This window comes from Grampus griseus (genome assembly GCF_964374135.1).
Source record: "Grampus griseus genome assembly, chromosome: 6".
Classification (NCBI taxonomy): domain Eukaryota; kingdom Metazoa; phylum Chordata; class Mammalia; order Artiodactyla; family Delphinidae; genus Grampus; species Grampus griseus.
The window spans coordinates 58,269,629-58,292,292 of NC_139000.1; the positions used below are offsets into that span (position 1 = coordinate 58,269,629).

The following is a 22,664-nucleotide window of genomic DNA, read 5'->3' on the forward strand; positions in this document are numbered from 1 at the left end:
TCCCCTTCTTTCGGATAATAGGAATTATCCGAAATTTCCCTTTGGGAAAGTGAATTCCCTTTGGGAAAACACTACTCCCTCATTCCAAGCCATGGGGTTGGATGAAACTGATCTCATTCCCAGTAACTGAGGTAGATTCTGATTAACATAAACGAGTTAGTCTGTACCATCCAGCTGTCCACACAGACTGGTTCAGTGATGAACACGAAACTCAATAAGAGCCAATAGCACAGAAAGCTCTCACTCGTCCTCTAGTCTCGGATGTGGGAGGATGTGAGACTGCATCTTGCCATCTTAAGGGGAAGCAGTCTGAGGATGAGGTTACAGATGGATGCTAAGAACACTGTTTGAGCCCTCGTACAAGCACGACAAAAGTCAGTCATCTGAACCCCCAAATTCCCTCTTTTAAAAAAGCTGAAGCCATCTAGAGTGAAGTTTTCCATCACATACAACATAAGGAATGGTATATCTCAGTGATTACAACATCTTGTATCAGAGAAAAACAAGCAAGTAACATACAAACCAAAAATTCAGCAGTTACATTCTTCCCCCAGAGAAACAGAACAATGGACCTAATACCTCAAATCTCTGATTGCTGACTTTCTTTCCTTTTTTGTTCCAGACAATTTTAGGTCTTGGGTCTCCTGTCGCTTGGCAAATGAAAGAGGCAACTCCACCAGAGACCCCTGTCTGGTCAACGGGAGTTCGTGTAAACCTTGGAGGTGCTGAAATGAAAAGAAATAAACATCACAATTAGATGGAAAGTGGAAACACAGACTATTACCCCACTGCCACTGCTCTCTCCAGAGCCCTCAATCCTATTTCAGTCAATATATACATCCATACACATATACAAGGATTATAAAATTAGGAAAGCACCGTTTACATTTGAGGGTAGTTAAAAGGGGAGGGAGGTAACTTTCTGGTGAAGTTATCTGCTAGTGCTTTTATTGCTGAAATCCGTATTATGGCAGAGATGCAATAACATTTGTAAAGCAACATCACACATTAATTTTTACTACCAGTATTAAAAAAAAAAATCCAATTTGTCCTCTGTAACAAAGTGAGCTCATCAATCAAAGTGAGTAAAATTTTAGCTCTTTGCTTTGATGCCGCTATCAGGACATTGCCAGAAAGCAGCAGTGCCACTATTAAAATTAGTGACATTTAAGAGAAATTCTAGGAAATTTTAAAGAGACAAGAAATACAGCCCTGAGTTTGACGGTTTGGCAAGAAATAGAAATAGGATAATATGATAAAGTGACTCTAACCCAGATATTGTGTGCTGCCTTACTTTCAACTGAACTCCACAATCTGCATAAAAAGATGAGTCAAGAAGCCTCCAAAGTCACAGCAATAAAAATAATTTCTGTAAAGAAAGATGCAGACTTCAAGATTCCTAAGGACAAAAGGCTAACAGTTGGAGGTTTTTGAAATGTCCTCTGTCTCCTTCCCTCTTAAAAGCCTGCTTGTTATCTACCTGGTATTTCCGGATCTAGAAATCTATTATATGAAAATTATATAAAATGTAGACAAATATTTATGGACAAAGATATTAACCATATATTTTATTTACAAAGATTATAAGTACTCAAAACATCAATTATTATAGGAATTGATGGTGAGATAAACTGGCATAATGATGGAACGTCATACAAATAGTAAATGTTGTAATTATAAAGTTTTTATTATATGCCACGAGAAATACTTACGACTCAATGGTAAGCCACGAAAGCATCACACAAAATTACAGATGAGAGATATCAGGTAAAGAAAAATGCACCCCAAAAAGGATAGGACAAAATATGCTAAAACATTAACGATGGTGGTTTGGGAGAAGGTATTTTAATTATTTTTCCTACTCTTCACATTTTTCTTGCTTCTTTGAGTTTTGACAATTAAGTTACAGTTGGACATTTTTTTAACTCAAAAACATTTTACTTTCCCATTTTATTTTCTATTTTCTTACACCTATTACAAAGTTTCTCTTGCCTCCGGCCAGTTTTCAGTGATACGTCATTGAAACAAGGATTTAGTAACCATAGCTAAAGTTTATTTTGAAAACTATCCTTAGATTCTAAGTAAGAAGAAAATAGCAAAGTTCATCATTGTTTGCTCATCACCAGTATTTTCTCCGCCTTGTTTTCATGTTTCCCCTGTGATGCTCCTGCTGGCCTGACGGTGTGTGTCCTGACCTTCATCTTGATTTTCCTGGAGTCAGGGAAGACAGATTTCCTTCTCAGCTCCACCATTTTGTATGTGTAACATCTTGAGGGGGTGCCTAACTTTCCTATCTCTTAACTGTAAAAATATGAAATGTGAAATAGATTATTTTGCAGAGATCCCTTCCAGTTTTAAGGTATTAACTTCCACGATGAGGGAAAGAAGGGAGAAGAGAGGTGAGTGGTATCTTTGTAATGCTGATGCTGGGAAATGAGTCTCTACTTCCTCAGGAAATTCAACTTGGCGTTAGTAGAACTGGTGAAAACCCAGGTACCTGTTTGTTCAGAAACCCTAGGAATGAAAGTGGGCTCTAAAAATGCTGCTAGATATCACATCCAACAGCATCTCAGAGTAGCAATACAAACTGGATGATTACCAGAACTGTGAGCAATGTTTAAAATGATCTGAAATTGATTAACAGTGAGAGGAATAAAATACGCAGTATACTGATGTCACTTTTCTGTCACAAACAAAAAAGATATTAAAAGTTTTTATGGTTTTCATTCTGCTGTTGCAAACAATGCAAATTGATAATAACTACTCGCTTGTCAGCATCTAAATGGAAATTATAATTATGAAATTAAAATTCCTAGGGAGTTTCCCTGGAAAAACAAAATGTATTGCATTGCTATTTTAAGTGGTACAGCACTGTCATTTTTAGGTACTTTCCTTTTTAAAGTCCATAGCTTAAAAACTGTCAACCCTAAAGGAAAATGAATTTTAACAACCCAGCTTCCCATTTAAGTTCTGTTTTGAAATTTCTCACAAGAATGTATGGACTGGGAGGAGGGCTGTTGCATAAGATGACTATGTACTAATCAGAAACTAAATAAACAAAGAAGGTAGGATGCCATTTTTGATGCACTGGGATTTTTTTTTAAGGGAAAGTATCCTATTTCTCATCCTAAAGAATGAAGGAAATTTGGAGATTCTGACAATCTGCAAATAGGCAACAGTTACTCGGGAAAGTGCTTCCTAAATACTGAGTGGGGACAGTAAGAAGTCGAATTAATATAAAACCTAGAAGTCTTATTTCTAAGTGGAAAGCATAGGAGGCAAGTTCCCATGTTCTCAAAAAGGGATGCAACTATCATTCCAATGTTCAGTTGTGTTTTTCTTTTATCTTCATTTTCTGGTCATACCTTACAGTTCTCATGCAAACACTGACAAGTTTAAAGATATAACCACTGGATGCTACTGCAAGGATCTTTTCATTTTTTTAAACTTAATTGATAATTTTACTTTTCAAAAATTTTTATAGGAGTATAGTTGATTTGCAATGTCATGTTAGTTTCAGGTGTACAGCAGAGTGAATCAGTTATACATATATGTATATCCACTCTTTTTCCATTCTTTTCCCATACAGGTCATTACAGAGTACTGAGTAGAGTCCTGTAAGGATTTTATTTCTGAAGATGAAGTCAAGTAATAGAATTAACCTAATGAACTGTGGAAAATTTATTGAAATAACCAGTTAGGATTTGTTTCAGATCTGGGACTGTTTTTCTAAATCCCACTACACCCCACTGTAGTGACTCAGTATTCTTCAAAAAAGCAGCCCGAAAAGGGTCCTTAAATTTATTCTTTAAAAACAAACACAAAAAATGAAATTGATCACATTACATTGTTTAAAGGCATATCAATTATTTGCACACAGTTTTTTTTAATTTTTAAATTTTTTTCTAAATATATGTTAAAAAAAATAGCCTTCACAGACAAGAAAGTCATGACTTTCTTATGGGATATGATGTCAATTTTTCTACATTTGTCAACCAAGTCCAAACCATGGAAGGGATAAGTGCCATTACTCTATGATGCAAGGTTAACACTCTAGATAATATAGTAAAATCCTTTCAGTGAGCATGTTTGTTGCATAAATAATCATCTTGGCTAGTCAGATGCTAACTGTGATGCTGTCAATGCTAGGCAGATGGCCAAAGGAAACAGATGAGAAAGAAAGAAGACTAAACATAACTCCAGCAAACGCGAGGAGCAAGTAAGAATCTTCATTCCTAGAGGGGTCTAACAACACACAGCACCCACTCCCCCTTGTCTGTATCTCAGTTTAATAGAAGAAACTAAATGAGTCTTCTGCCTTCTTTTGTCAAGGGTATGTCCATATTTAAGTCATGCTCTGAAGATGGGAAGAAAGAGAAGAGAACCCACGTAAAAGAATAAAACAAAGACTTCCACTACACAGTCACACAATAGGACAGCCTCGGGTCTTAATAATCAAAGTCCCCATGATTATCCCATGAGATACAACCATAAATATTACGCTTGGTTTAAGAAAATAAAGAACTATCGGGAATATAAAGACGGAGAAAAAGACATTAAAACTTTACAGTCACCAATATTCAGATAAGTACCCTTCCATTATTGTAGCTAACTGCCATTGCTATCCACCTAGAGCTGCCAACATTGTGCTCTGCAAAATGCATTTCTGTTCAAGCTGGTTTTGACAGGTAAGGAGTATGACCTTTTATTAAACTAATGCCAGGCAGAGGTCAGATTACTGTTAGACCCAGAAAGTCTATTTTCTAAATGGAAAATAGAGAAGCTAAACATGCATATGAGTCAGAAAAGAGGCATGCTGGATATTCTAGAACGTGTCTGCCGTGCTCACGTGCTGTTCAAAGACTGCATTCTCGGGATGCATTCACAGAGCAGACAGGAGCTCCAGGAACCAAGCAGATTATTATTTCCTACACAGCTTGAGAGGAGCCACAGGCTGCTGATTGATTTTTCCTTCTAAGAGGTTAGATTGCTTCTTACGAGTATGAGCAATGCACGGTACCTTTAATGCAATGACTGTAATATTTTGATGCCATATCAGGTCTCAAGTTGCTAGGCTTTCTGAAGACAAGATGATAAGCCCAAAGAGCACATAAGGTGATTAAATTCAGGGAACAGAACGTACCAAGACCAGCAAATTGCCTTTGACCATCCTTCACAAACTGCTCAAAGACAAAACCTTCCTTTAGTACACTACATTAAGTAGAACTAGACATAAAGTGAGGAGAACACTGACGTCCACTAGTAGCATCCATGGAAGAAAGGGATTTACGAGAAATTCTTAAAGGTTAAGAAGACGACTCAGGTTTGTGGGAACTTGACCGGCCAACTGAGAATCACTTAAAACAGGTCCCTGGAAAGGACCACATGCTACAAAAGTGAAGAGATGAAATGATGGTGCCGTTTGCCTAATTTAATTCTAATGAATAAGCCACTTCTGCAGACATCAAGGAAATATGTGGCACTGGGAACAAAACTAACAGCATGTAAATACTTGGCTTTGTTTCTTTCAGCTGATTAACATTTCCTTAAACAGAGAGTTTTGATTTTAAAGGGATATTTGTCACAATAATGTACTTAAAATCTTGAAAGGGGCAGGTTAATAATGTTATTAAACGATACTGAGGGAGAGGATGAGGAAATGTTCAGTAAAAATATATAGGTAGTCCTGTCTTTAGGAATCTACTTCCTCCCTAAAAGGTATCTGTAGAATTTATGAGACTGTCAGGTGACCTCATCTCTGTTCTTTCTTTTTCTGCAAGAATCAGGGGGAGGGCTCTGAAGGGAAGCTCAGGAACAGGGGTCTGGAGGTCGGTGAGAAATGCAAAGCATAGGAGGTGAAGCCGGGGTGATGCTAAGGGCCATGGCCAGGTCTGAAGGTTTAGGGGGACAAGAGCCATTGTCACAGGGTTTACATTCCCGTCCAGTCACAACACACTCTACTGCCACTGCCCCAAACACAGAAAATGGCCAAAGTTTGTGTAGATGATGGATTTTCTGTTCTGATTCATTGGGGTAGGTAGCAAACTGTGCCCAAGATAGCAGTACAACTGTACAGGCTCATGACAAGGGAAGAAGGGGGAGGTCCCAGAGTTGATGTTTAACTGTACGGAGGGCCAGGATCCTGGCACAAGACACCAGGCTGGACTGGTTTCCATGGCAGATGTTCTACATAAACCCGGGCCTGTGGGGACATCTATCCTATCACATGGAATCTGAACAGGGTCACCTCTGACATCCATGGCCAGGATGGACCTTCAAAGTCAGAGTATTTTTGAGCCATCTATCATATTTTCTTTTTAATACAACTCCACAATCTTTTAACCTTAAAATCTGATTTCAGGAGCATTATACTTCAAAATGGGATAAAGAAATAACTACTCTTCAGTGAATTCCATGTACTGGACTAAATGTTTTATATATCTTATATGCAGTGTTTTCCATAGTCCTGTAAGAGTATACCATTACTCCTATTTTATAGAATTTTAGAAAGCTTTATAGTACTACATAAATTTAGAAGGGAAGAAAGAGTCAGGGAGAAAACGGGAAAAAGAAAGGAAGGAAGGCTCACTGAGGTTTAGCGTGAATCATGGACTTTTGATCTAATTGTGAAGTCCTGATATTTTTACTGTGCCAAATTAGAAGATGGAAAGTTACAAAGATGCCGCACAGACAATATGGTATAACTCAATTTATAGTATATTTTCAAATCAAATCTGTTTTACTTAACCATAAAAAGTATACTGGCTGTTTTCTCATGGGTTTGGTAAGTACTTTGTGCTGTATTACTGCAATTATTTTTCACTAGATAAGTGAGAAAGTTCACCCAGAATGCACATGGAAGTTATTTTCCTAACTTCCAGGAGCCGACTGAAATCAGGGATACATAAAGTGCGATGCCTGGGCAAGAGACAAAAATCAAAGCCACAAAATTCAAAAATAAATCACGTAAGTTCCAAGTGTAGTATGGTAGAATACTTTTGTATTTTTCTACATATAAGTTCAATTTGTTCATGATGGCAAAAGACAAGAAAGTTCTTGACATCAATTTCCTCTCTTCCTTTTCAAGGCATTTTGACAACATACTCTATGCCTGTCTAGACCATTATTTTTTTTTAACATCTTTATTGGAGTATAATTGCTTTACAATGGTGTGTTAGTTTCTGCTGTATAACAAAGTGAATCAAGTATTTGTATACATATATCCCCATATCTCCTCTCTCTTGCGTCTTCCTCCCACCCTCCCTATCCCACCCCTCTAGGTGGTCACAAAGCACTGAGCTGATCTCCCTGTGCTATGTGGCTGCTTCCCACTAGCTATCTATTTTACGTTTGGTAGTGTATTCATGTCCATGCCACTCTCTCACTTCGTCCCAGCTTACCCTTCCTACTCCCCGTGTCCTCAAGTCTATTCTGTACGTCTGCATCTTTATTCCTGTCCTGCCCCTAGATTCTTCAGAACGTTTTTTTTTTTTTAGATTCCATATATATGTGTTAGCATACGGTATTTGTTTTTCTCTTTCTGACTTACTTCACTCTGTATGACAGAAACAAAATTGAGTTATTTGTAGATCATTAATTTTATTAAGGCTTCAACTCCCAATTCTCGGCTGCTAAAATGATTACGACAGCATTCTCCCATTGGATAAATAGATGTCTATGCCTCTGTATGACTATCAATATTGAAGGTGACTAACAACTGATATGTATACTAACAGAAAGGAAGGGGAGAAGGAGAAAGGAAAGGAAGAAAAGAGGACAGGAAGAGACTTGACTTAATGAAACGGTATCTCCCACTTGAACTTCTCCTCAATGCCAGGTCCTTATTTCTAATGTTTGAAAGACTACCTAGTAACATCTCAAAATCATTATGCTGAAAACACACCATGCCATCTGCCTTCCCAATCCTACTTCTCTTCCTAAGTTTCCATGTGTGTTTGTGGCACTCCCACTCTCCCTAACACTCAGCCCTGCTGTTTCAGCCTCTTCTTTGTCTTCCTGGCCTTTGCCTCACTATCATTCAGTTATTGCGTCCTATAGATTCTGCTTCTAATATGTCCCACTCCCCTTTGTTTTTTAATGTCTATTCACAATGACCATGATTCTCCCTTTAAGCTGGACATTAGAATCACTTGGGAACCTTAAAAAAGTAAAAAGCTATAGGTGCTCAGACCCCTCCCCAGACCAATTAAAATTGAAAGTCAGTGGGTGAGGCTGGGTGATTAATTTCAGAAGATGCCAATGATCAGCCAGGATTGAGAATCACTGAATAATATCATGATATCTGTGCTTTCCCTTCCAGTCACCCTAACTTCAAGTTTTTATTGCTACAATCGATATTACAAATTACTGCTGATCCGACCCTTCTTTTCCTTTTCATTCTTATTCTTTCAGGTTTTGTTAAACGCATCTATGATTAAAGCTCTTTTCCACTCAAAATAAATAAATAAACAAACAAACAAGCTTTAATAGCTAACTGCTGCCAAATAAACCAGAAATCCCATTTGCGTTTTAAGACCTTTCAGAGCTGCTGTGGACCTACTTTCCCAAATATGTTTCTACTATCGCCCATCAGGAATCTATAATTCCCTGCGTCAATGCCTTGGTATAAGCTGTTCCCTTATATAAAATGCCTTCTCCCACATTTTAAAATTTATAGAATTTACCTATTTTTCAATCCCAAATTAAATATCTGAAGTTTTCTTTGATCCTCCCATCTGGATAAGATCCACTATTCTTTTAACTCTCTTATCATACTTTTTGTATCTCTCCTATGAGTTAAAGCAGTCTATCATTCATTACAGATATTTTATACATATGTATTTCTCTCTCTGCTCATTAACTGAACCCTGAGAAAAGCATCTGTGACCTGGTCATCTCTGAAATCTCGTAACTCCTAATCCCACCAGGCACATAGTAAGTGTTCAATACATACTTAAACGTGATAAAAGGCTCTCCAAGGTACTATACCCTCTAATCTTTGACTATACACTTTTCAGTACTTACAATGCATAATATTGTTGTAAACATGATAACTGTGCCTCCACTTGAATTATATTTGCTTAGAGCTTGATAAATTAGCTGAAGAAACAAACTTCAAGTAATATACATTGACATGGCAAAATACTGATGTGACATGGTGGGAGACTAATGGATCCATACCAGGTCAAAAGTTGGCAAAATACAGCATATCCAAATCACAGATTCATGCGTCCTACTGTAGGACTCAATTCAGATGAAGTATAATGTAATACAACGGATCTCACCTCTTTTATGAATATCATTGTACCTCATTGTTACCACAGAGCTCTCCTATTTTCTGCCACTTTTAGTTTTTTTTAAATAAACTGACTTTATTGTTCTGACTGTACATTTTTATTATAAGTAAATTAGAAAACATAAATAAATTAAAGGAAGGCATTTTAAAACATTCTAATGGTTATCGTTTTGATGAATGGCTTTTAAGAATTTTTCTATGTCCGCTTAACATATACTGTCTACAAAAAAGGAGATTATACTGTATGATTATTTTATAGCCTGCACTTCACTTAAAATATATTGTGAATATATTTTCTGTCAATAAATATTTAAATGGAAAAGGCTTTTATATTATAAAGCATATAGATATATTTTAATTTACTGTTAAACATTTAGGCTGTTTCCAATTTTTTTAGTGTTATAAAAGTGCTTTAGTGATTATTCTTGTATTTATATCCCTACACATATACGTCATTCCTATATGTGATTCATTCTTTCTTTTTTTTTTTTTTTTTTTTTGCATTACGCGGGCCTCTCACTGTTGTGGCCTCTCCCGTTGCGGGACACAGGCTCCGGACGCACAGGCTCAGCGGCCATGGCTCACGGGCCCAGCCGCTCCGCGGCATGTGGGATCTTCCCGGACCGGGGCACGAACCCGTGTCCCCTGCATCGGCAGGCGGACTCTCAACAACTGCACCACCAGGGAAGCCCTGTGATTCATTCTTACATGTCAAACTAACATGTATGATGCATTCCTATATGTAAAATTAAAGAATTAAAAAACTATACATTTCTAAGGCTTTTTATACACTTTAACACATTATGCTAGAAAACTCATATAGTCATAGGAGGAATAAATATGAGTGTCCAATTACCTAGACCACTGCCAAAGCTGAAAATTAGCACTTAATCACTGGCAAATTTTTTATCCTTTTTAGTTAAACAGAGGGATAGAAGGTAGAGGTCAGAGGGTGATCAGTATAGAGGAAAAAACTAGAAAATTTACACCTCAAAAATGAATCCTCTTCAGATACTCCTCAAATCCTGCTTTTTCCATTTCCCCTTCGGATGAAAGAATGTAAGAGGAATACTTAGTGGTGAATACTTAAAGACCAATGAAGAAAGAGGAGAAGGAAGAAGAAAAACTATCTATCAACATGAAACTACTGAAAGTAGTACTTAAATGCTATAGAAAATAATTTTCGATTTAAAAAAGTCAAGACATTCACATCCGTCTTAGTCTTCCAAATTGTTTTTCAAAAAACAATTAAGATGAGGTTTCCTATGAATTAGTCAGTGCACAGTAGTAAAATAAATTTCTTGTTTGTCCTATTTCAAAATATATTAATACCCGGGTTATAAACACTTATTTTACAGCCGTAAAAATTGTGCAGTCTCACTACCGTAACTTTTTTTTTTTTTTTTTTTTTTTTGCGGTACGTGGGCCTCTCACTGTTGTGGCCTCTCCCGTTGTGGAGCACAGGCTCCGGACGCGCAGGCTCAGCGGCCATGGCTCACGGGCCCAGCCGCTCTGCGGCATGTGGGATCTTCCCGAACCGGGGCACGAACCCGCGTCCCCTGCATCGGCAGGCGGACTCTCAACCACTGCGCCACCAGGGAAGCCCACTACCGTAATTTTTTATTTAACATACAGCCATGGGATATTATGACCAAAACAAACAATCCTCTATATTCGCTGTGTCTGGGCCATAAAGTTTCTCTGAACTGTCGACATGCTTAGTAAGACCGACCATCTGTTTTCGTGTAAGACACTCACTGTAACCACTGGCTTAGCAACACAAATTTTAGAAAGGCGTGCCAGTGGTCCAGAATCACTCTTAAGATAGAATCAGCGAAGCCATTCTTACCATTCCTTATGCCAGACTCATGCATCCTTAATGAAAACATGTTATCAGCAGCACTATTTATATATTCACTTAACATTTTCCACTTGAAGCCTCTGGGTTCACGTACTACCTACTTATGCATTCAAAATACCAGGCATTTTGACCAGGCATCCATTTTCATTCAATAGAGTGATAAAGGCCCTTACACCGAAACAGATGAAAAGTCATGAAATCTCTCTGGCTCATTCATAAAGATGTAGGCAAATGACACAATATTTATTGCCTTTTTCCACATTTCCTCTAAATGGTAATGTACTCACAAGGCTATTTAACACAAATACCGTATTTGACAAAAAAGAAACTCCACCGACCCTTTAGCATCCTTCTGTAGTTAGTTTTCAAAGCAGATTCATTTACATCATTCACTGCTAATTTACTCATTAACCATAATTTATCACATCAGATGTGTTGATCATCATTAAAAGTAATCATTTATTCCTCCTTCTAACCTGCTGCTTATCGTGTACCTGCAAATTGGATCACACAGGAGAAAGGTAATTGGATTATTTGAAAAAAGAACATGAAAACAGACATAATTTAAGTGGCAAAGAAAGGGGAAAAAATGACAAAACAATGTCATCTTTGGCATTTTTTCATTGAATTCTTTCCAAATTTTATGTTACTAAATTCCAGAATATTGATTCTATTACCTCCCCTCTAAGAAATTTCCAATATACCAACTATGTGAATTTTGTTTTATTGTTTTTTAAGGAAACTAGAGTGAAATACTGTACTGGCTTCACTTTAGAGACCAGTAGCAAACCAGTTCCACAAAGAGATCTACTGATGTCACTGTAAGTGCTGAAAAGCTTTGAGCTGACATGAACCACTATAACTCCCGTCTTCTAACCAAGGTTAGGTGTTACCACAACTGGCAAAAGCCTGGATAATTTCTTGTAAGATAGATCCATCTTCTAGGAATAAATGTGACCACAATTTTTCATCTATCAATTTCATACTGTTAAGTTAGCAAGGTAGTTTGGGAAATGCAAGTAGCTGAAATATTCCCAGTAGCTATAACATGGAAAGGGTATATGTGCAAACACATGTGCATACTTTCAGTGAGTGGTAAAACAGATTGCAAAATGAAGTTCAAACATATCTACTGGAGAAATTTAGAAGCAGTATCATAAGAAATCCTTGTTCACAGACAAAGTAGCATCTCTACAGATAAACTGTTTTCATGTGTTACAAAAGCGTTTTGTCTACAACAGAATATTGTGGAAAATGAGCTGCGAGAGTTTTTATAACAAAGGCAATGTTAATTGTAAATATAGAGAGTTTTATAATAAATATGATATTTCCTAAAGAAAGTCCATAATTAATACTACCTTCCAAATAAATGACATTATGATTTTTAAGTGTTTCAAAGATGAAACACGTGAACATTTCATTGTTTAAAAATATTTCCTTCAAACTCAGTGTTTTAAGGGGCACTACCATTTGTTAATAGGTGAGTAGATACATGGTGGATAAAAATATAAAAGATAAAAATGCAAAACAATGAAAAAATTGACTTGCCTAGATACCAGAATTGCTTTAGACTGAAACTGTGATTTTAAAAATATATTTGAAAAACACCCAGCACTATTCACATTTGAACCAATACTCTGCTAGAGATCATGATATTCTAAGTTTAAAAGGCCTATGTCATAGCTTCATTCTGTGTAATGCCTAGCTTATTGTAGATATTCGATACCTTTTAAATAAAGTACTATTATTTTGGATGCATGGATAATTTAGATATGAATCTATGTCCTTCCACTAATTTTCCACTAAATTAGATTTTTTTTAAAAATTCACTTCTCTGTAGACTCAGTGCCAAAAATTATTTGGCGATGATTTCCAGGATTCCAAATACTCTCATTCAATATTAGGTAACTATTTTAGAAACAATAACAATTTGTAGGATAATAAAAACACTCTTTTCTGATATCCCTCCAACTGAACACATGTAGCAAGCAAAAGAGTGGCATTTATTTTACATATTAAATCCATCCTTTCTAAAATAAAATTAATTTTTTAGAGTTAAGAGAAAGAATTAATATCCATACAAGCAAGTTGGATATGAGGGAAGTGTTCCTTCCATAAGATGTCTCACTGAGCTTAATCTTGCTAACCATGATTGATCTGTGCATTCTCAAAAAGAGTGGCCTGCCACTCGCCCATTCTCAAATTCTACCCAGTGAGCTATTTGGGGGTACAAAAGATGGAAAGCATGACAACTGGTTCTGTGCTAGGGCTGTGAAGTCATGTACCAGCAAGCAATGATAATAATAGATGATCACCCAGGGCCATGGACTGGCCCTGTCCACACAGAAAACGCAAGTTGACATTAATTGGATCCTGGCACAGAGAGAATAGGGTACAATTCCTTGGTTTGTAGATGAAAATAAACCTTTAAAGAACTTTAATGAGTCCTAGATGGACAGAGTATAATACAATAATGAAATTCTTGCTCTCTCTTTTTTTTTTTAAGCTACATCTCCGTCAAATAACCCTATCAGCATTTCCATGACAGCATGTTAAATCTGAGGAGGAAATGTCTCATTCTTGCCGCCTGTGAACTGAAACACATACACACTACAAATTTAGAAAGCCAACAAAAGGAGGGGGAGGGACCTTTTTTGTCCCATCCTCACTGAAATCTGTTATGCTCTGGCAAGTCCTTTTGTTCCCATTTTCCGAATAGCATAGGATTTATCGACATAAATACCCATCTCACCTCGCCTGGTTAAAAAAAAAAAAAAAAAGGTAACACTTGAATCTAGACACAAGGTTACACTACTCAAATATTATGCAAACACTTTTCAGTTGAATTAATTTTCAAATATCAAGTCCCTTATTTGTATCCCTGGGCAGTGCAGCCTCTGGTCCCAGCTCATTTTGGTGCCGATTATGCATGCTTTTCCAGAGAAACACATTATCTGAGCCCCAGGAAGATGGGAGGCATTCCAAAACAGCACAGACAGTGAGGACCTTTATTTGCCAACTAACTTTTTTCCCCCATTCTCTAATTTACGACTCAGGGTGTTAAAGAAGAACACAAAGGGTTTTCCCACACAGAAATAACCTTTATGAAAAACCTGCACACGAGATCTTAATTACACTATTTACCAATATAGACTGCATGACGAAATAAACGGAAACATTTCTTGCTACAGCTTGTTTTCTTTTTTTCCTAATTTAACTGTTGCAGGCAACGTCATAGCAATTTAAGTCGGTTTTGTGACAAATTATGAGGACACTTATTTTAGAAGGAAAATCAACCAATAATGACTGCCTTGGCACATGGCTTTTGTTCAGAGCATAAACAGAAGCTGTGGCTGACAGCTGATGGACCCAGTCCCCTGCTATCCTTAGAACACATTTGCAGATACCCAAGGCCTCTTGCCAGACTGAGGCATGTAGTAGCCTCCCTTTCCATCCAACAGGGCTGCACTGACCAGCTTATGCTGAATACAATCAAAGGACACTGTTTTAGGACCTCCTAAAAGGTTGGGCCTAGCTTTAGATGTTAAAAATACTGTTTTAATTATTAACAGTTCCAACAAGGCAATAACAATGGCCTTTTAGCATCATTCTGAACTATCAAGGTATAACCCCAAGCACTTCCAAGTTTTAGACACACGCCCAAAAGTGTTTTTGTTAGTGACACCAGATTATTAGGAACAGAAGAAAATGCTTCTTTTGTATTCTGTGTAACAGGAGCATTTGTGAATACAACGCCAGGCCACATGTGAGAATCTGGATGAACTTCATTTTCCAGAATTAGAAAAAGGGCCTGTAGATTATCCTGGGATAAGCTTTTATCCAACACCAAATGAAAAGATAAAGGCTCCGGGACGCTAAAAGTTAAGCGATGCATGCTACTTCTTTCCCTGAATCATTATATAACTAGCCAGAGTCACTAATTTCATCAAAGGAAAGGTTGCTTTAAAGTTCTCTGCAGCACCTTTGTCAAATTTTACTGTCTGAAGTCTTTGGTAACCTAGTGAGAGTTCCACCTGCTTTTTGAGGTGGATCTAAAAATGCCATGAAAGTAGATCTCCTTTCAAAGCTGGGAGGGAAAAAACAAAACGAAAGAGGAGTCTAAAGGGATGGGCTGCAATTAATAATCAAATATGTATCAGTTACTCTAATTCATTAAATAAATGGCCTTTGGGGTTGTCAGAGTGTCTTTTTAAGGCAAAATAAACTATAGAGAAAGATAAAACCAGTGTTTAAAATCTGCAAAGCAAAGCAGTCCCAACACTTACAGAGACTGAACTAAAAATGGAAAGCATTTGGGAATACAGACATTACTTTTTAAAGAGTCCATATGAAGGCTACGCACCCCTTTACTAATCAGCCAAAGGTTTTAGCAGTCCAACTGCTTCTACCAGTGCCATGAACTTTCATACATTCCCACATGCTGCATCTGCCTTAAGGATCCCATTCACTTCTGTAGGATGCCTTTCTTCCTTCCCATGCTAAATGGCTGAGCCTTGCCTGAGAAAATCACAGCACTGTAAGGGCTAGAGCCATAGCAAATTCATGATCTACAGCCTCAGTGGGACCCTATGCCGCCTCTCAATTATCTGCCCACCCTTCACCACTCTCCAGAAGTCTGCCCTGTACTGGCCTCTCCCCTCCAAGAGATTGATGCTCTTGCCTCCTACTTCAAGAGAGAAAATAATGCCAGCCAGTGTGAACTTGATGGCAGCCACATCCTATCCACTGTACAAGAATTTCTAACACAGAGACAATTTTTCCCTTCAGTTTATCCTCTTCCAGACCAATTGCTTCACTTGTTTTTCTAATCTCCCTCTCACCATCATAAACAATTTGCTATATCAATCGTCCCTGCTCTGTACACAGTCAACATCTTCACTCTCTCCCTAATAGTTACTTCCCTTTAGAACAGGATCTCTTCCAACTGATATATTGAGTCAAATCATTCTTTCTTTAGATTCCCATGGGGAGAGGGAAGTCAGGAGGGGCAAGATACGGGTAGAGGACCAACAGGTACAAACTACTATGTATAAAACAAACTACAAGGATATATTGTACAGCACAGGTATTATGGCCAATATTGTATAATAACTTTAAATGGAATATAATCTACAAAAATTCTGAATCACTCCATTGTACACCTGAAAATGACACAATATTGGAAATCAACTATACCCCCCCAAAAAATATGTTGCATCCCAGGAATCCCCACAGTCCTTGGAGAAACAGGAAGGCTAGATGACCCTAGCTCAGACCTTGCCAAACAGAGTCAATTACTCCCTACTCTATACTTGTGTGTTCCTTTGAAATATTTCCATTGCTGCACATTTCACACTACTTATATTTTTTTCATCTTCGCTCTCCCCTGCTAGTCTGTAAGACAAAAAAAAAAAAAGGCATGACCTGTAAAGCACTCCTCTAATATGTAACTTTAACCAAGGATTATTCCTCAAATGAAGTTTACTGAATTACCAGTGATTTTAGGGGATTCAAGTATATACCTTTTGTATATGAATATATTTTGGTTATGGCCAAAATGTAGGGGAAAAATATATATGAATTAGGTACCTACTTAAAGAAATTATTGGCTAAAGTCTATGAATATAAGCTAGGGTATATAGATAGATAGAAAGACAGATAAGATAGATAGATAGATAAAGATAGAAAGAATATATACACACACACAAAGATTTTATTCCTTCTATCAAATTCAAACACTGATGGGTATTTTAAAAGATTTTCACTTCTTCATAAGTACTAAGTGTTGTAATAAAGAAAAAGTACCTTACTGAAGTAACCAATAATCATTCTTGGTAAAAAATAAACTTAATACATGAATATGGTAATTGGTTTCCATTCCTATATACTTAAACACATCCTTGCATTTTAGCCATGAGGACGGTATATTATTCAAGATCATTAACTTGCCAGGTCTGCTTCTCAAGTTGATCCTGGTATGTGATATTATTAGTCCTCCCTCTCTTCTCTCTCTCTCTTTTTTTTTTTTCCTGTTAGATATTTTACCCCTAGTAACTTAATGGGTTTTTCTTTTTAAAGCAAGTTTTTTTTTCTTTTTAAAGCAAAACAATTTTGCATATTCACACATAGAACAATATGAATTTATTCAAGATCCCTAAGCATAATTTGGAAAGGTAACTGGAATTATATGAATGATAAGCAAGCAATGAGAATAAAAATAAATGATCAATAGTTTAAAAAAATAAAACAATTAAGGAAAGATGAGAATATGTTTATCACCAAGTGATAAATACAGTCCAGTTGAGGAAGTACTCAATTCTCTGGTTATCCAAAAATGCATGGAAGGTTTTATAAGTAGGGAGATTTCACATGTGCTCTTTTTCCTAAAGCACCCAAATAATCTACAAACACAATCTCTGCTTTACTCCCCTGTCCCTGTGGGAAAATTTATGAGTAGAATGCATACTTTAATGGCAGAAAGGCTAAATGTGCCTTTTGGGGCCAGAATTTATTATAATTTAGGGTTGAAATAGCAAAGCGCTCAGCAACACAATTTGCTTTTAAATGCAGAATGACCCCCTCACCCCCAAATTATAAAAAGCATTTTCCAGAAATAGTGAGCTTTGTTTTACCCATTTTAGATACTGAACTTCTAAACTTTAAATTTTAAGCAACAATAATAGGAATATGAAGGTATACACATCAAAACATAAAGGGGATTAAAAAGCTTTGAAAAAGTCAATCAATGATGAATGAGCAGATATTTCAGTCACTAACAAATGGCCCTGGAAATGCCACATATGTGAACTTCTTCACAATTTTCACATTTCTTTTACTCCCTGGAGCCTGAACCCTCTTGACACTTTCTATCTCCTTGAAATTATTTTTTTGCTTTTTTTTAATATCCCTTCCACTGCCCTCTTTTATATTGTCACAACTTTGACAGGACTTGCTTATCTCTTGATGTGCTTTATTTAGAAACACTCCTCACTGCTGGTCGTCCCAAACTCATGCAATCCATTTAACTGACAGTACTGTTCAGTGGAAGCACAGCTGCAACCAGGCCATGATCCTGCTCAAGAATTTTCAATGGCTCCCTAGTACTGCCTACTTAATATATGGCCAGAAGCTTTGTTGAAAGAATTAATTAAACATAATCTTATATGTTAGGTCCCTAATTTGCCTGACATGACCACAATTCTTACTGCTGACAAACGTGTCAGAGACTTTGACAAAAACATCATAATTTCATTACATTTTATTTCAAAATACTGAGCACAGCCACCTGCAACAGAATCACATTTTGCTGCTTATTAAAGACACATATTGTATGTTTCAGTCCAGATTTGAATCGGAACGTCAGAGTAAGGGCTGGGAATTTGTGTTGCTAATATCTCCAACTGATGATGTTTAAGCATACTAAAATTTTAGAACTTCTTGTGTATTTGTTAAGATTTCCATTCTTCTGAAATAATTTCACCAAAACATCTGCTTCTTGAAAGCCTATTCCTCCTTCAAGGCTATCCCAAATGTCTTCTCCTGGGTGAGGTCTTCTCTGATCCCTAATCAACTCTGATTTCTAAGGATTCTGAACTCCTTTATCACTGACCTCTCTCATGGCGAGACGCAAATTTACTTTGAGCTTAAGCTTCAGGGCCCTTCACTTGCATAGACCTCACATGTCACACTGGCATGAACAAACGCTTTGTAAAATTTGCAGTAATCAGATGTTTCAGCCCCAATCACTTTAACACTACTCATACTTCCTGCTTCGTGCACAGCAGTGTTAGAGAGGCTCTAGGCAACTTTGGGGGATCCAGTTAGGGAAGGTAAACCGGGATACACTTAGTTTGGATTTATCAGAATATATGATTGTGGTTCATGGCTCAGCTATTGCTGGTCATCGGGTATAGAAACAATTTCTAGGTCTATTCCTACTGCTCATTTTAACAACTCATCCAGCTCCTTCTATGAGGACACCAGTGACAAAATGGTCGATTCATGTCATAAATTCAAGGAGTATTATGACTTGTCACTGTGCAAAAAAACTAGAATGCCCTGAAATATCACGGAAATTATATTACCAATAAAGTCATAAAGCTGACTAAAACTTTTCAAACTATTAATTTTAAAAGTACAAATTTTCATCAACATTGCTATAGGGAGGACTGAACAATTTTTCTATTCTCCGTATGAAAAACGATATTACAAAACTGCCAAATAAGGAAGCAATGGAGGAGTACAACTGGAAAAAAAAAAAAGGAAATTAGTTTGACAGGTATGGTGGGGAGCTAAAAAAAATTATATATTTTTCTAGATTTTTATATGATATTTGTCAGCTTTCTAAATTGATAAATTATCTTCTCATTCTAAATGATTTGAATTGTTGACCTTACTCATGTATTCATAATTTTAAATTATTTTTCTGAAAACAAGTCCAGCAAGTTGTAGAAGCTTAGGGCCTCCAAACTCTATAGCCACCTTGATCTTCCTCCTGAAAATAAGCTGCATGATGTCAACTTATAGGCTCCTACCTCAACTCTCCTCCAAAATGATGTACTGCAGAATGGGAGGGCACGCTTCTTACTAAATTTTATATCCCCTGGAAATCTCATACTGGCTTAGAAAAATGGCACCTAGTAGTCTCTCATTAAAGATCTATTTCAAGCAAACTGATTTATTTCTATGGTCATATCAATTTACAGATTCTACTTCAAATAATTTCTCATTATGCTATTAGATACCCTTTCACAATAGTTTAAAATCAATTCTCAGAGTTTCTAAATATAATGGATTCATTTTCTCTTGACCAAATTCTTGGCAGAAAAATAGTTTGTTTGTTTAATTAAGGTATAGGGGACACATTTTGTTCCTTTATGTCTCTTCCAAATATCTAAATTAAGAGACTAATGCAGACAATGTAAAGGTTGTACTGATATTTTCTTCCAGCTTCGTTTGGACTTTGGCATGTTGCCTAATTACCACCTAAGTGAATACCCATTAATAATATGTACAGTATTAGAGGTGATGGGAGTTTAATCTCTGTAAGGACTGATGTTGTTCTTAGGCCTACTATTGTGGAAGCATATATACATATAAGAATCTAAATTTTAACTCTAACTATTGCTGCAATAAATGACCAATATTTGGTAAACCCACATGTACTATGTGAGAACTGGTGTGGTTCCCTCCGTTGCACTCACATTATGTCCTATTAAATTGCTCTGACCTTTCCCATTAAGGCTATTTTTCCCAGAAACTATGTACCGAGAACCTCCATGCGTAGTTCTTAGTAAGTTAACTATCAAGAAAGATATTTTTCTATTAATATCAGTAGCCAATACAAGTCTATTACAAAAAATGATTTCAGTATTTTCTCTGAGTGGCCTAGACTCTCATATGTATCTTCCAAGTTCCACAAAATGATGTGAATTCCGCACTGCAATAACTTTTGCAGTTTTCTTTATCATCTGGATAAGAGCACATTTGAAGAAGAGAGGTAATGCCAAGTCAGAAATTCACCTCTTTTGTATCTATATGGAAACCCAGCCCTACTTACAAAGGTTGAGGTGTTCTCTATTGCTACTACTGGAGAATACATCCTTCAAGGAGCTTTGAATGTTCCCACGCTTCCTTGCTACTGTAACTAATATCCAAAATGGACAAGATAAATAAATAAAATTGTAACAGATCTCCAGACAATTAACTAAAATGCAAATTACTCTCTCAAATCCAGCTGTATTGTCGATTTTTACATAGTGTCTGTTCTAATTATTCAAGAACTGGTTGTTTTCTCTGCAGGCCTTTTGCTCCTTCAGCCTTAGGAAGACTTGTATTTATTCTCATGCTTCAGCAATTTCAAAAGAGGCAAGTGAAAGAAAAGAGACAAAAACCTAGACAGAACAATTCTTTTATTACCCACCTTTTACAAAAGCTTGATTAAGAAACATGGTCAACCCAATTGCTGATGTGATTCTCAGAGAATACCTGGGGATTTTACTACAGCTATTAGACCAGGATGGGTCTTAGAAGTGAACTCTACCCGGACCAGGGTGTACCTGTTGCTCAAAGACTCTGGGCCTGAGCCCTGGGCCCCAGTGGCCTTCTGCTCAGCTCTCAACCCACTAGCAGGCTCCAGGAACCATATCCATTTGTAAATCTGCAGCACAGTGAACCTCAAAGTCAATGAAGTTCACGATCAGACACCCTGACTTGCCCAGATGTTCTCAAATGCAGATGACTGTAACCTCGGAAGCTTTCTGTCAAAACTCCAGGTCCATGTTTAATCCTGAGTAGATTTTAACTTAGCTTTCATTTATACTTATAACCACACCATACTAGTTTTTACCACTGTTCTTAGTTTACTAATAGTCCCTTATTTAATTTAGCTGGTCCAAGGATTTTTTTAAAATATTATTTTTGCCCTAGGCATACTTCAGATAACACATTTTTTGCTTTCAAACTTTTTTTTTTTTTTTTGCGCGTACGCGGGCCTCTCACTGTTGTGGCCTCTCCCATTGCGGAGCACAGGCTCCGGACGCGCAGGCTCAGCGGCCATGGCTCACGGGCCCAGCCGCTCCTCGGCATGTGGGATCCTCCCGGACCGGGGCACGAACCTGCGTCCCCTGCATCGGCAGGCGGACTCCCAACCACTGCGCCACCAGGGAAGCCCTCAAACTATTTTTAAACCTTGAGTCTCACGGTTTTGGTGACTTAAAATCATTTGAGAGAGGTAGGATTTTCCTTCTTTCAGATTATTTTCATACTTTTGAGTTTTACTGTTTTAATCATAGTCAGTCCCTGTAATTTGCATTCAGTTCTGGAGATATTTTGAGAATGTCTTTGGAGTCACCATAAAAAAGGCCTCCACCAAAGAGTTATCAAAATTACTAGGCCAATATGTACATTAACCTTGTAATAATGTATCACAAAAAATAAAAGGAAGGAGGGAAACAAGAAAACAGAGTTCACATTTACTAATAAACTACCATGTCCCATGAACATAACGTAGGATTTCACGAACTTTAGCATATTCAACCTTCACTGCATTCCTACAAAGTGTGAAGAAGCTGAGACTATAAATGAATGCCCCATCACATTAATTCCTAGCTTATCCTTTGAAACAACCAGATGGTTACTGTCACAATTAGCTTTCATTCAAAAACTAAGTTTACCTTACCACTGTACAACAGATTGTACTGACTCTATGTAGAAAGATAAACTTCAGGAAGGAGACCTTTGATACTGTGACTTTACTGACCTAATGGCAAAGTAAATTAAACTTGAAATACTCAGTGATTCTAGCAGAGGAGTGCATTCTATAAAATAATATGTTGAGTCTGTTCAGTCTCCAAGACTGTCTTTTCTTAACCAATAATGCAAAGGGTACATTTTTTTTTAACCCATTTAAATCCAGTGAAGAAGGGAAGATGATTCCTATAAAAAGAAGAGAGGAATGCCCAGGTTTAGAGTCTCTCAACTGCCTCCTGAAAAACAAAGGCGCTTTAA

At 37.1% G+C, this 22,664-nt stretch overlaps 1 protein-coding gene across 10 annotated transcripts in view; it reads right to left on the reverse strand.

Moving 5' to 3' along the window:
* PTPRD (protein tyrosine phosphatase receptor type D) overlaps positions 1-22,664 on the reverse strand; it is a gene marked incomplete at its 5' end in the record, with an annotated part of 417,042 nt that overhangs the window by 318,328 nt on the left and 76,050 nt on the right. For all 10 annotated transcript variants that reach the window (XM_082656696.1, XM_082656688.1, XM_082656692.1 and 7 more), the window contains one exon: positions 580-725. In XM_082656696.1, the coding sequence (XP_082512822.1) occupies positions 580-725 (146 nt within the window). The remainder of the gene's footprint in view (positions 1-579; positions 726-22,664) is intronic.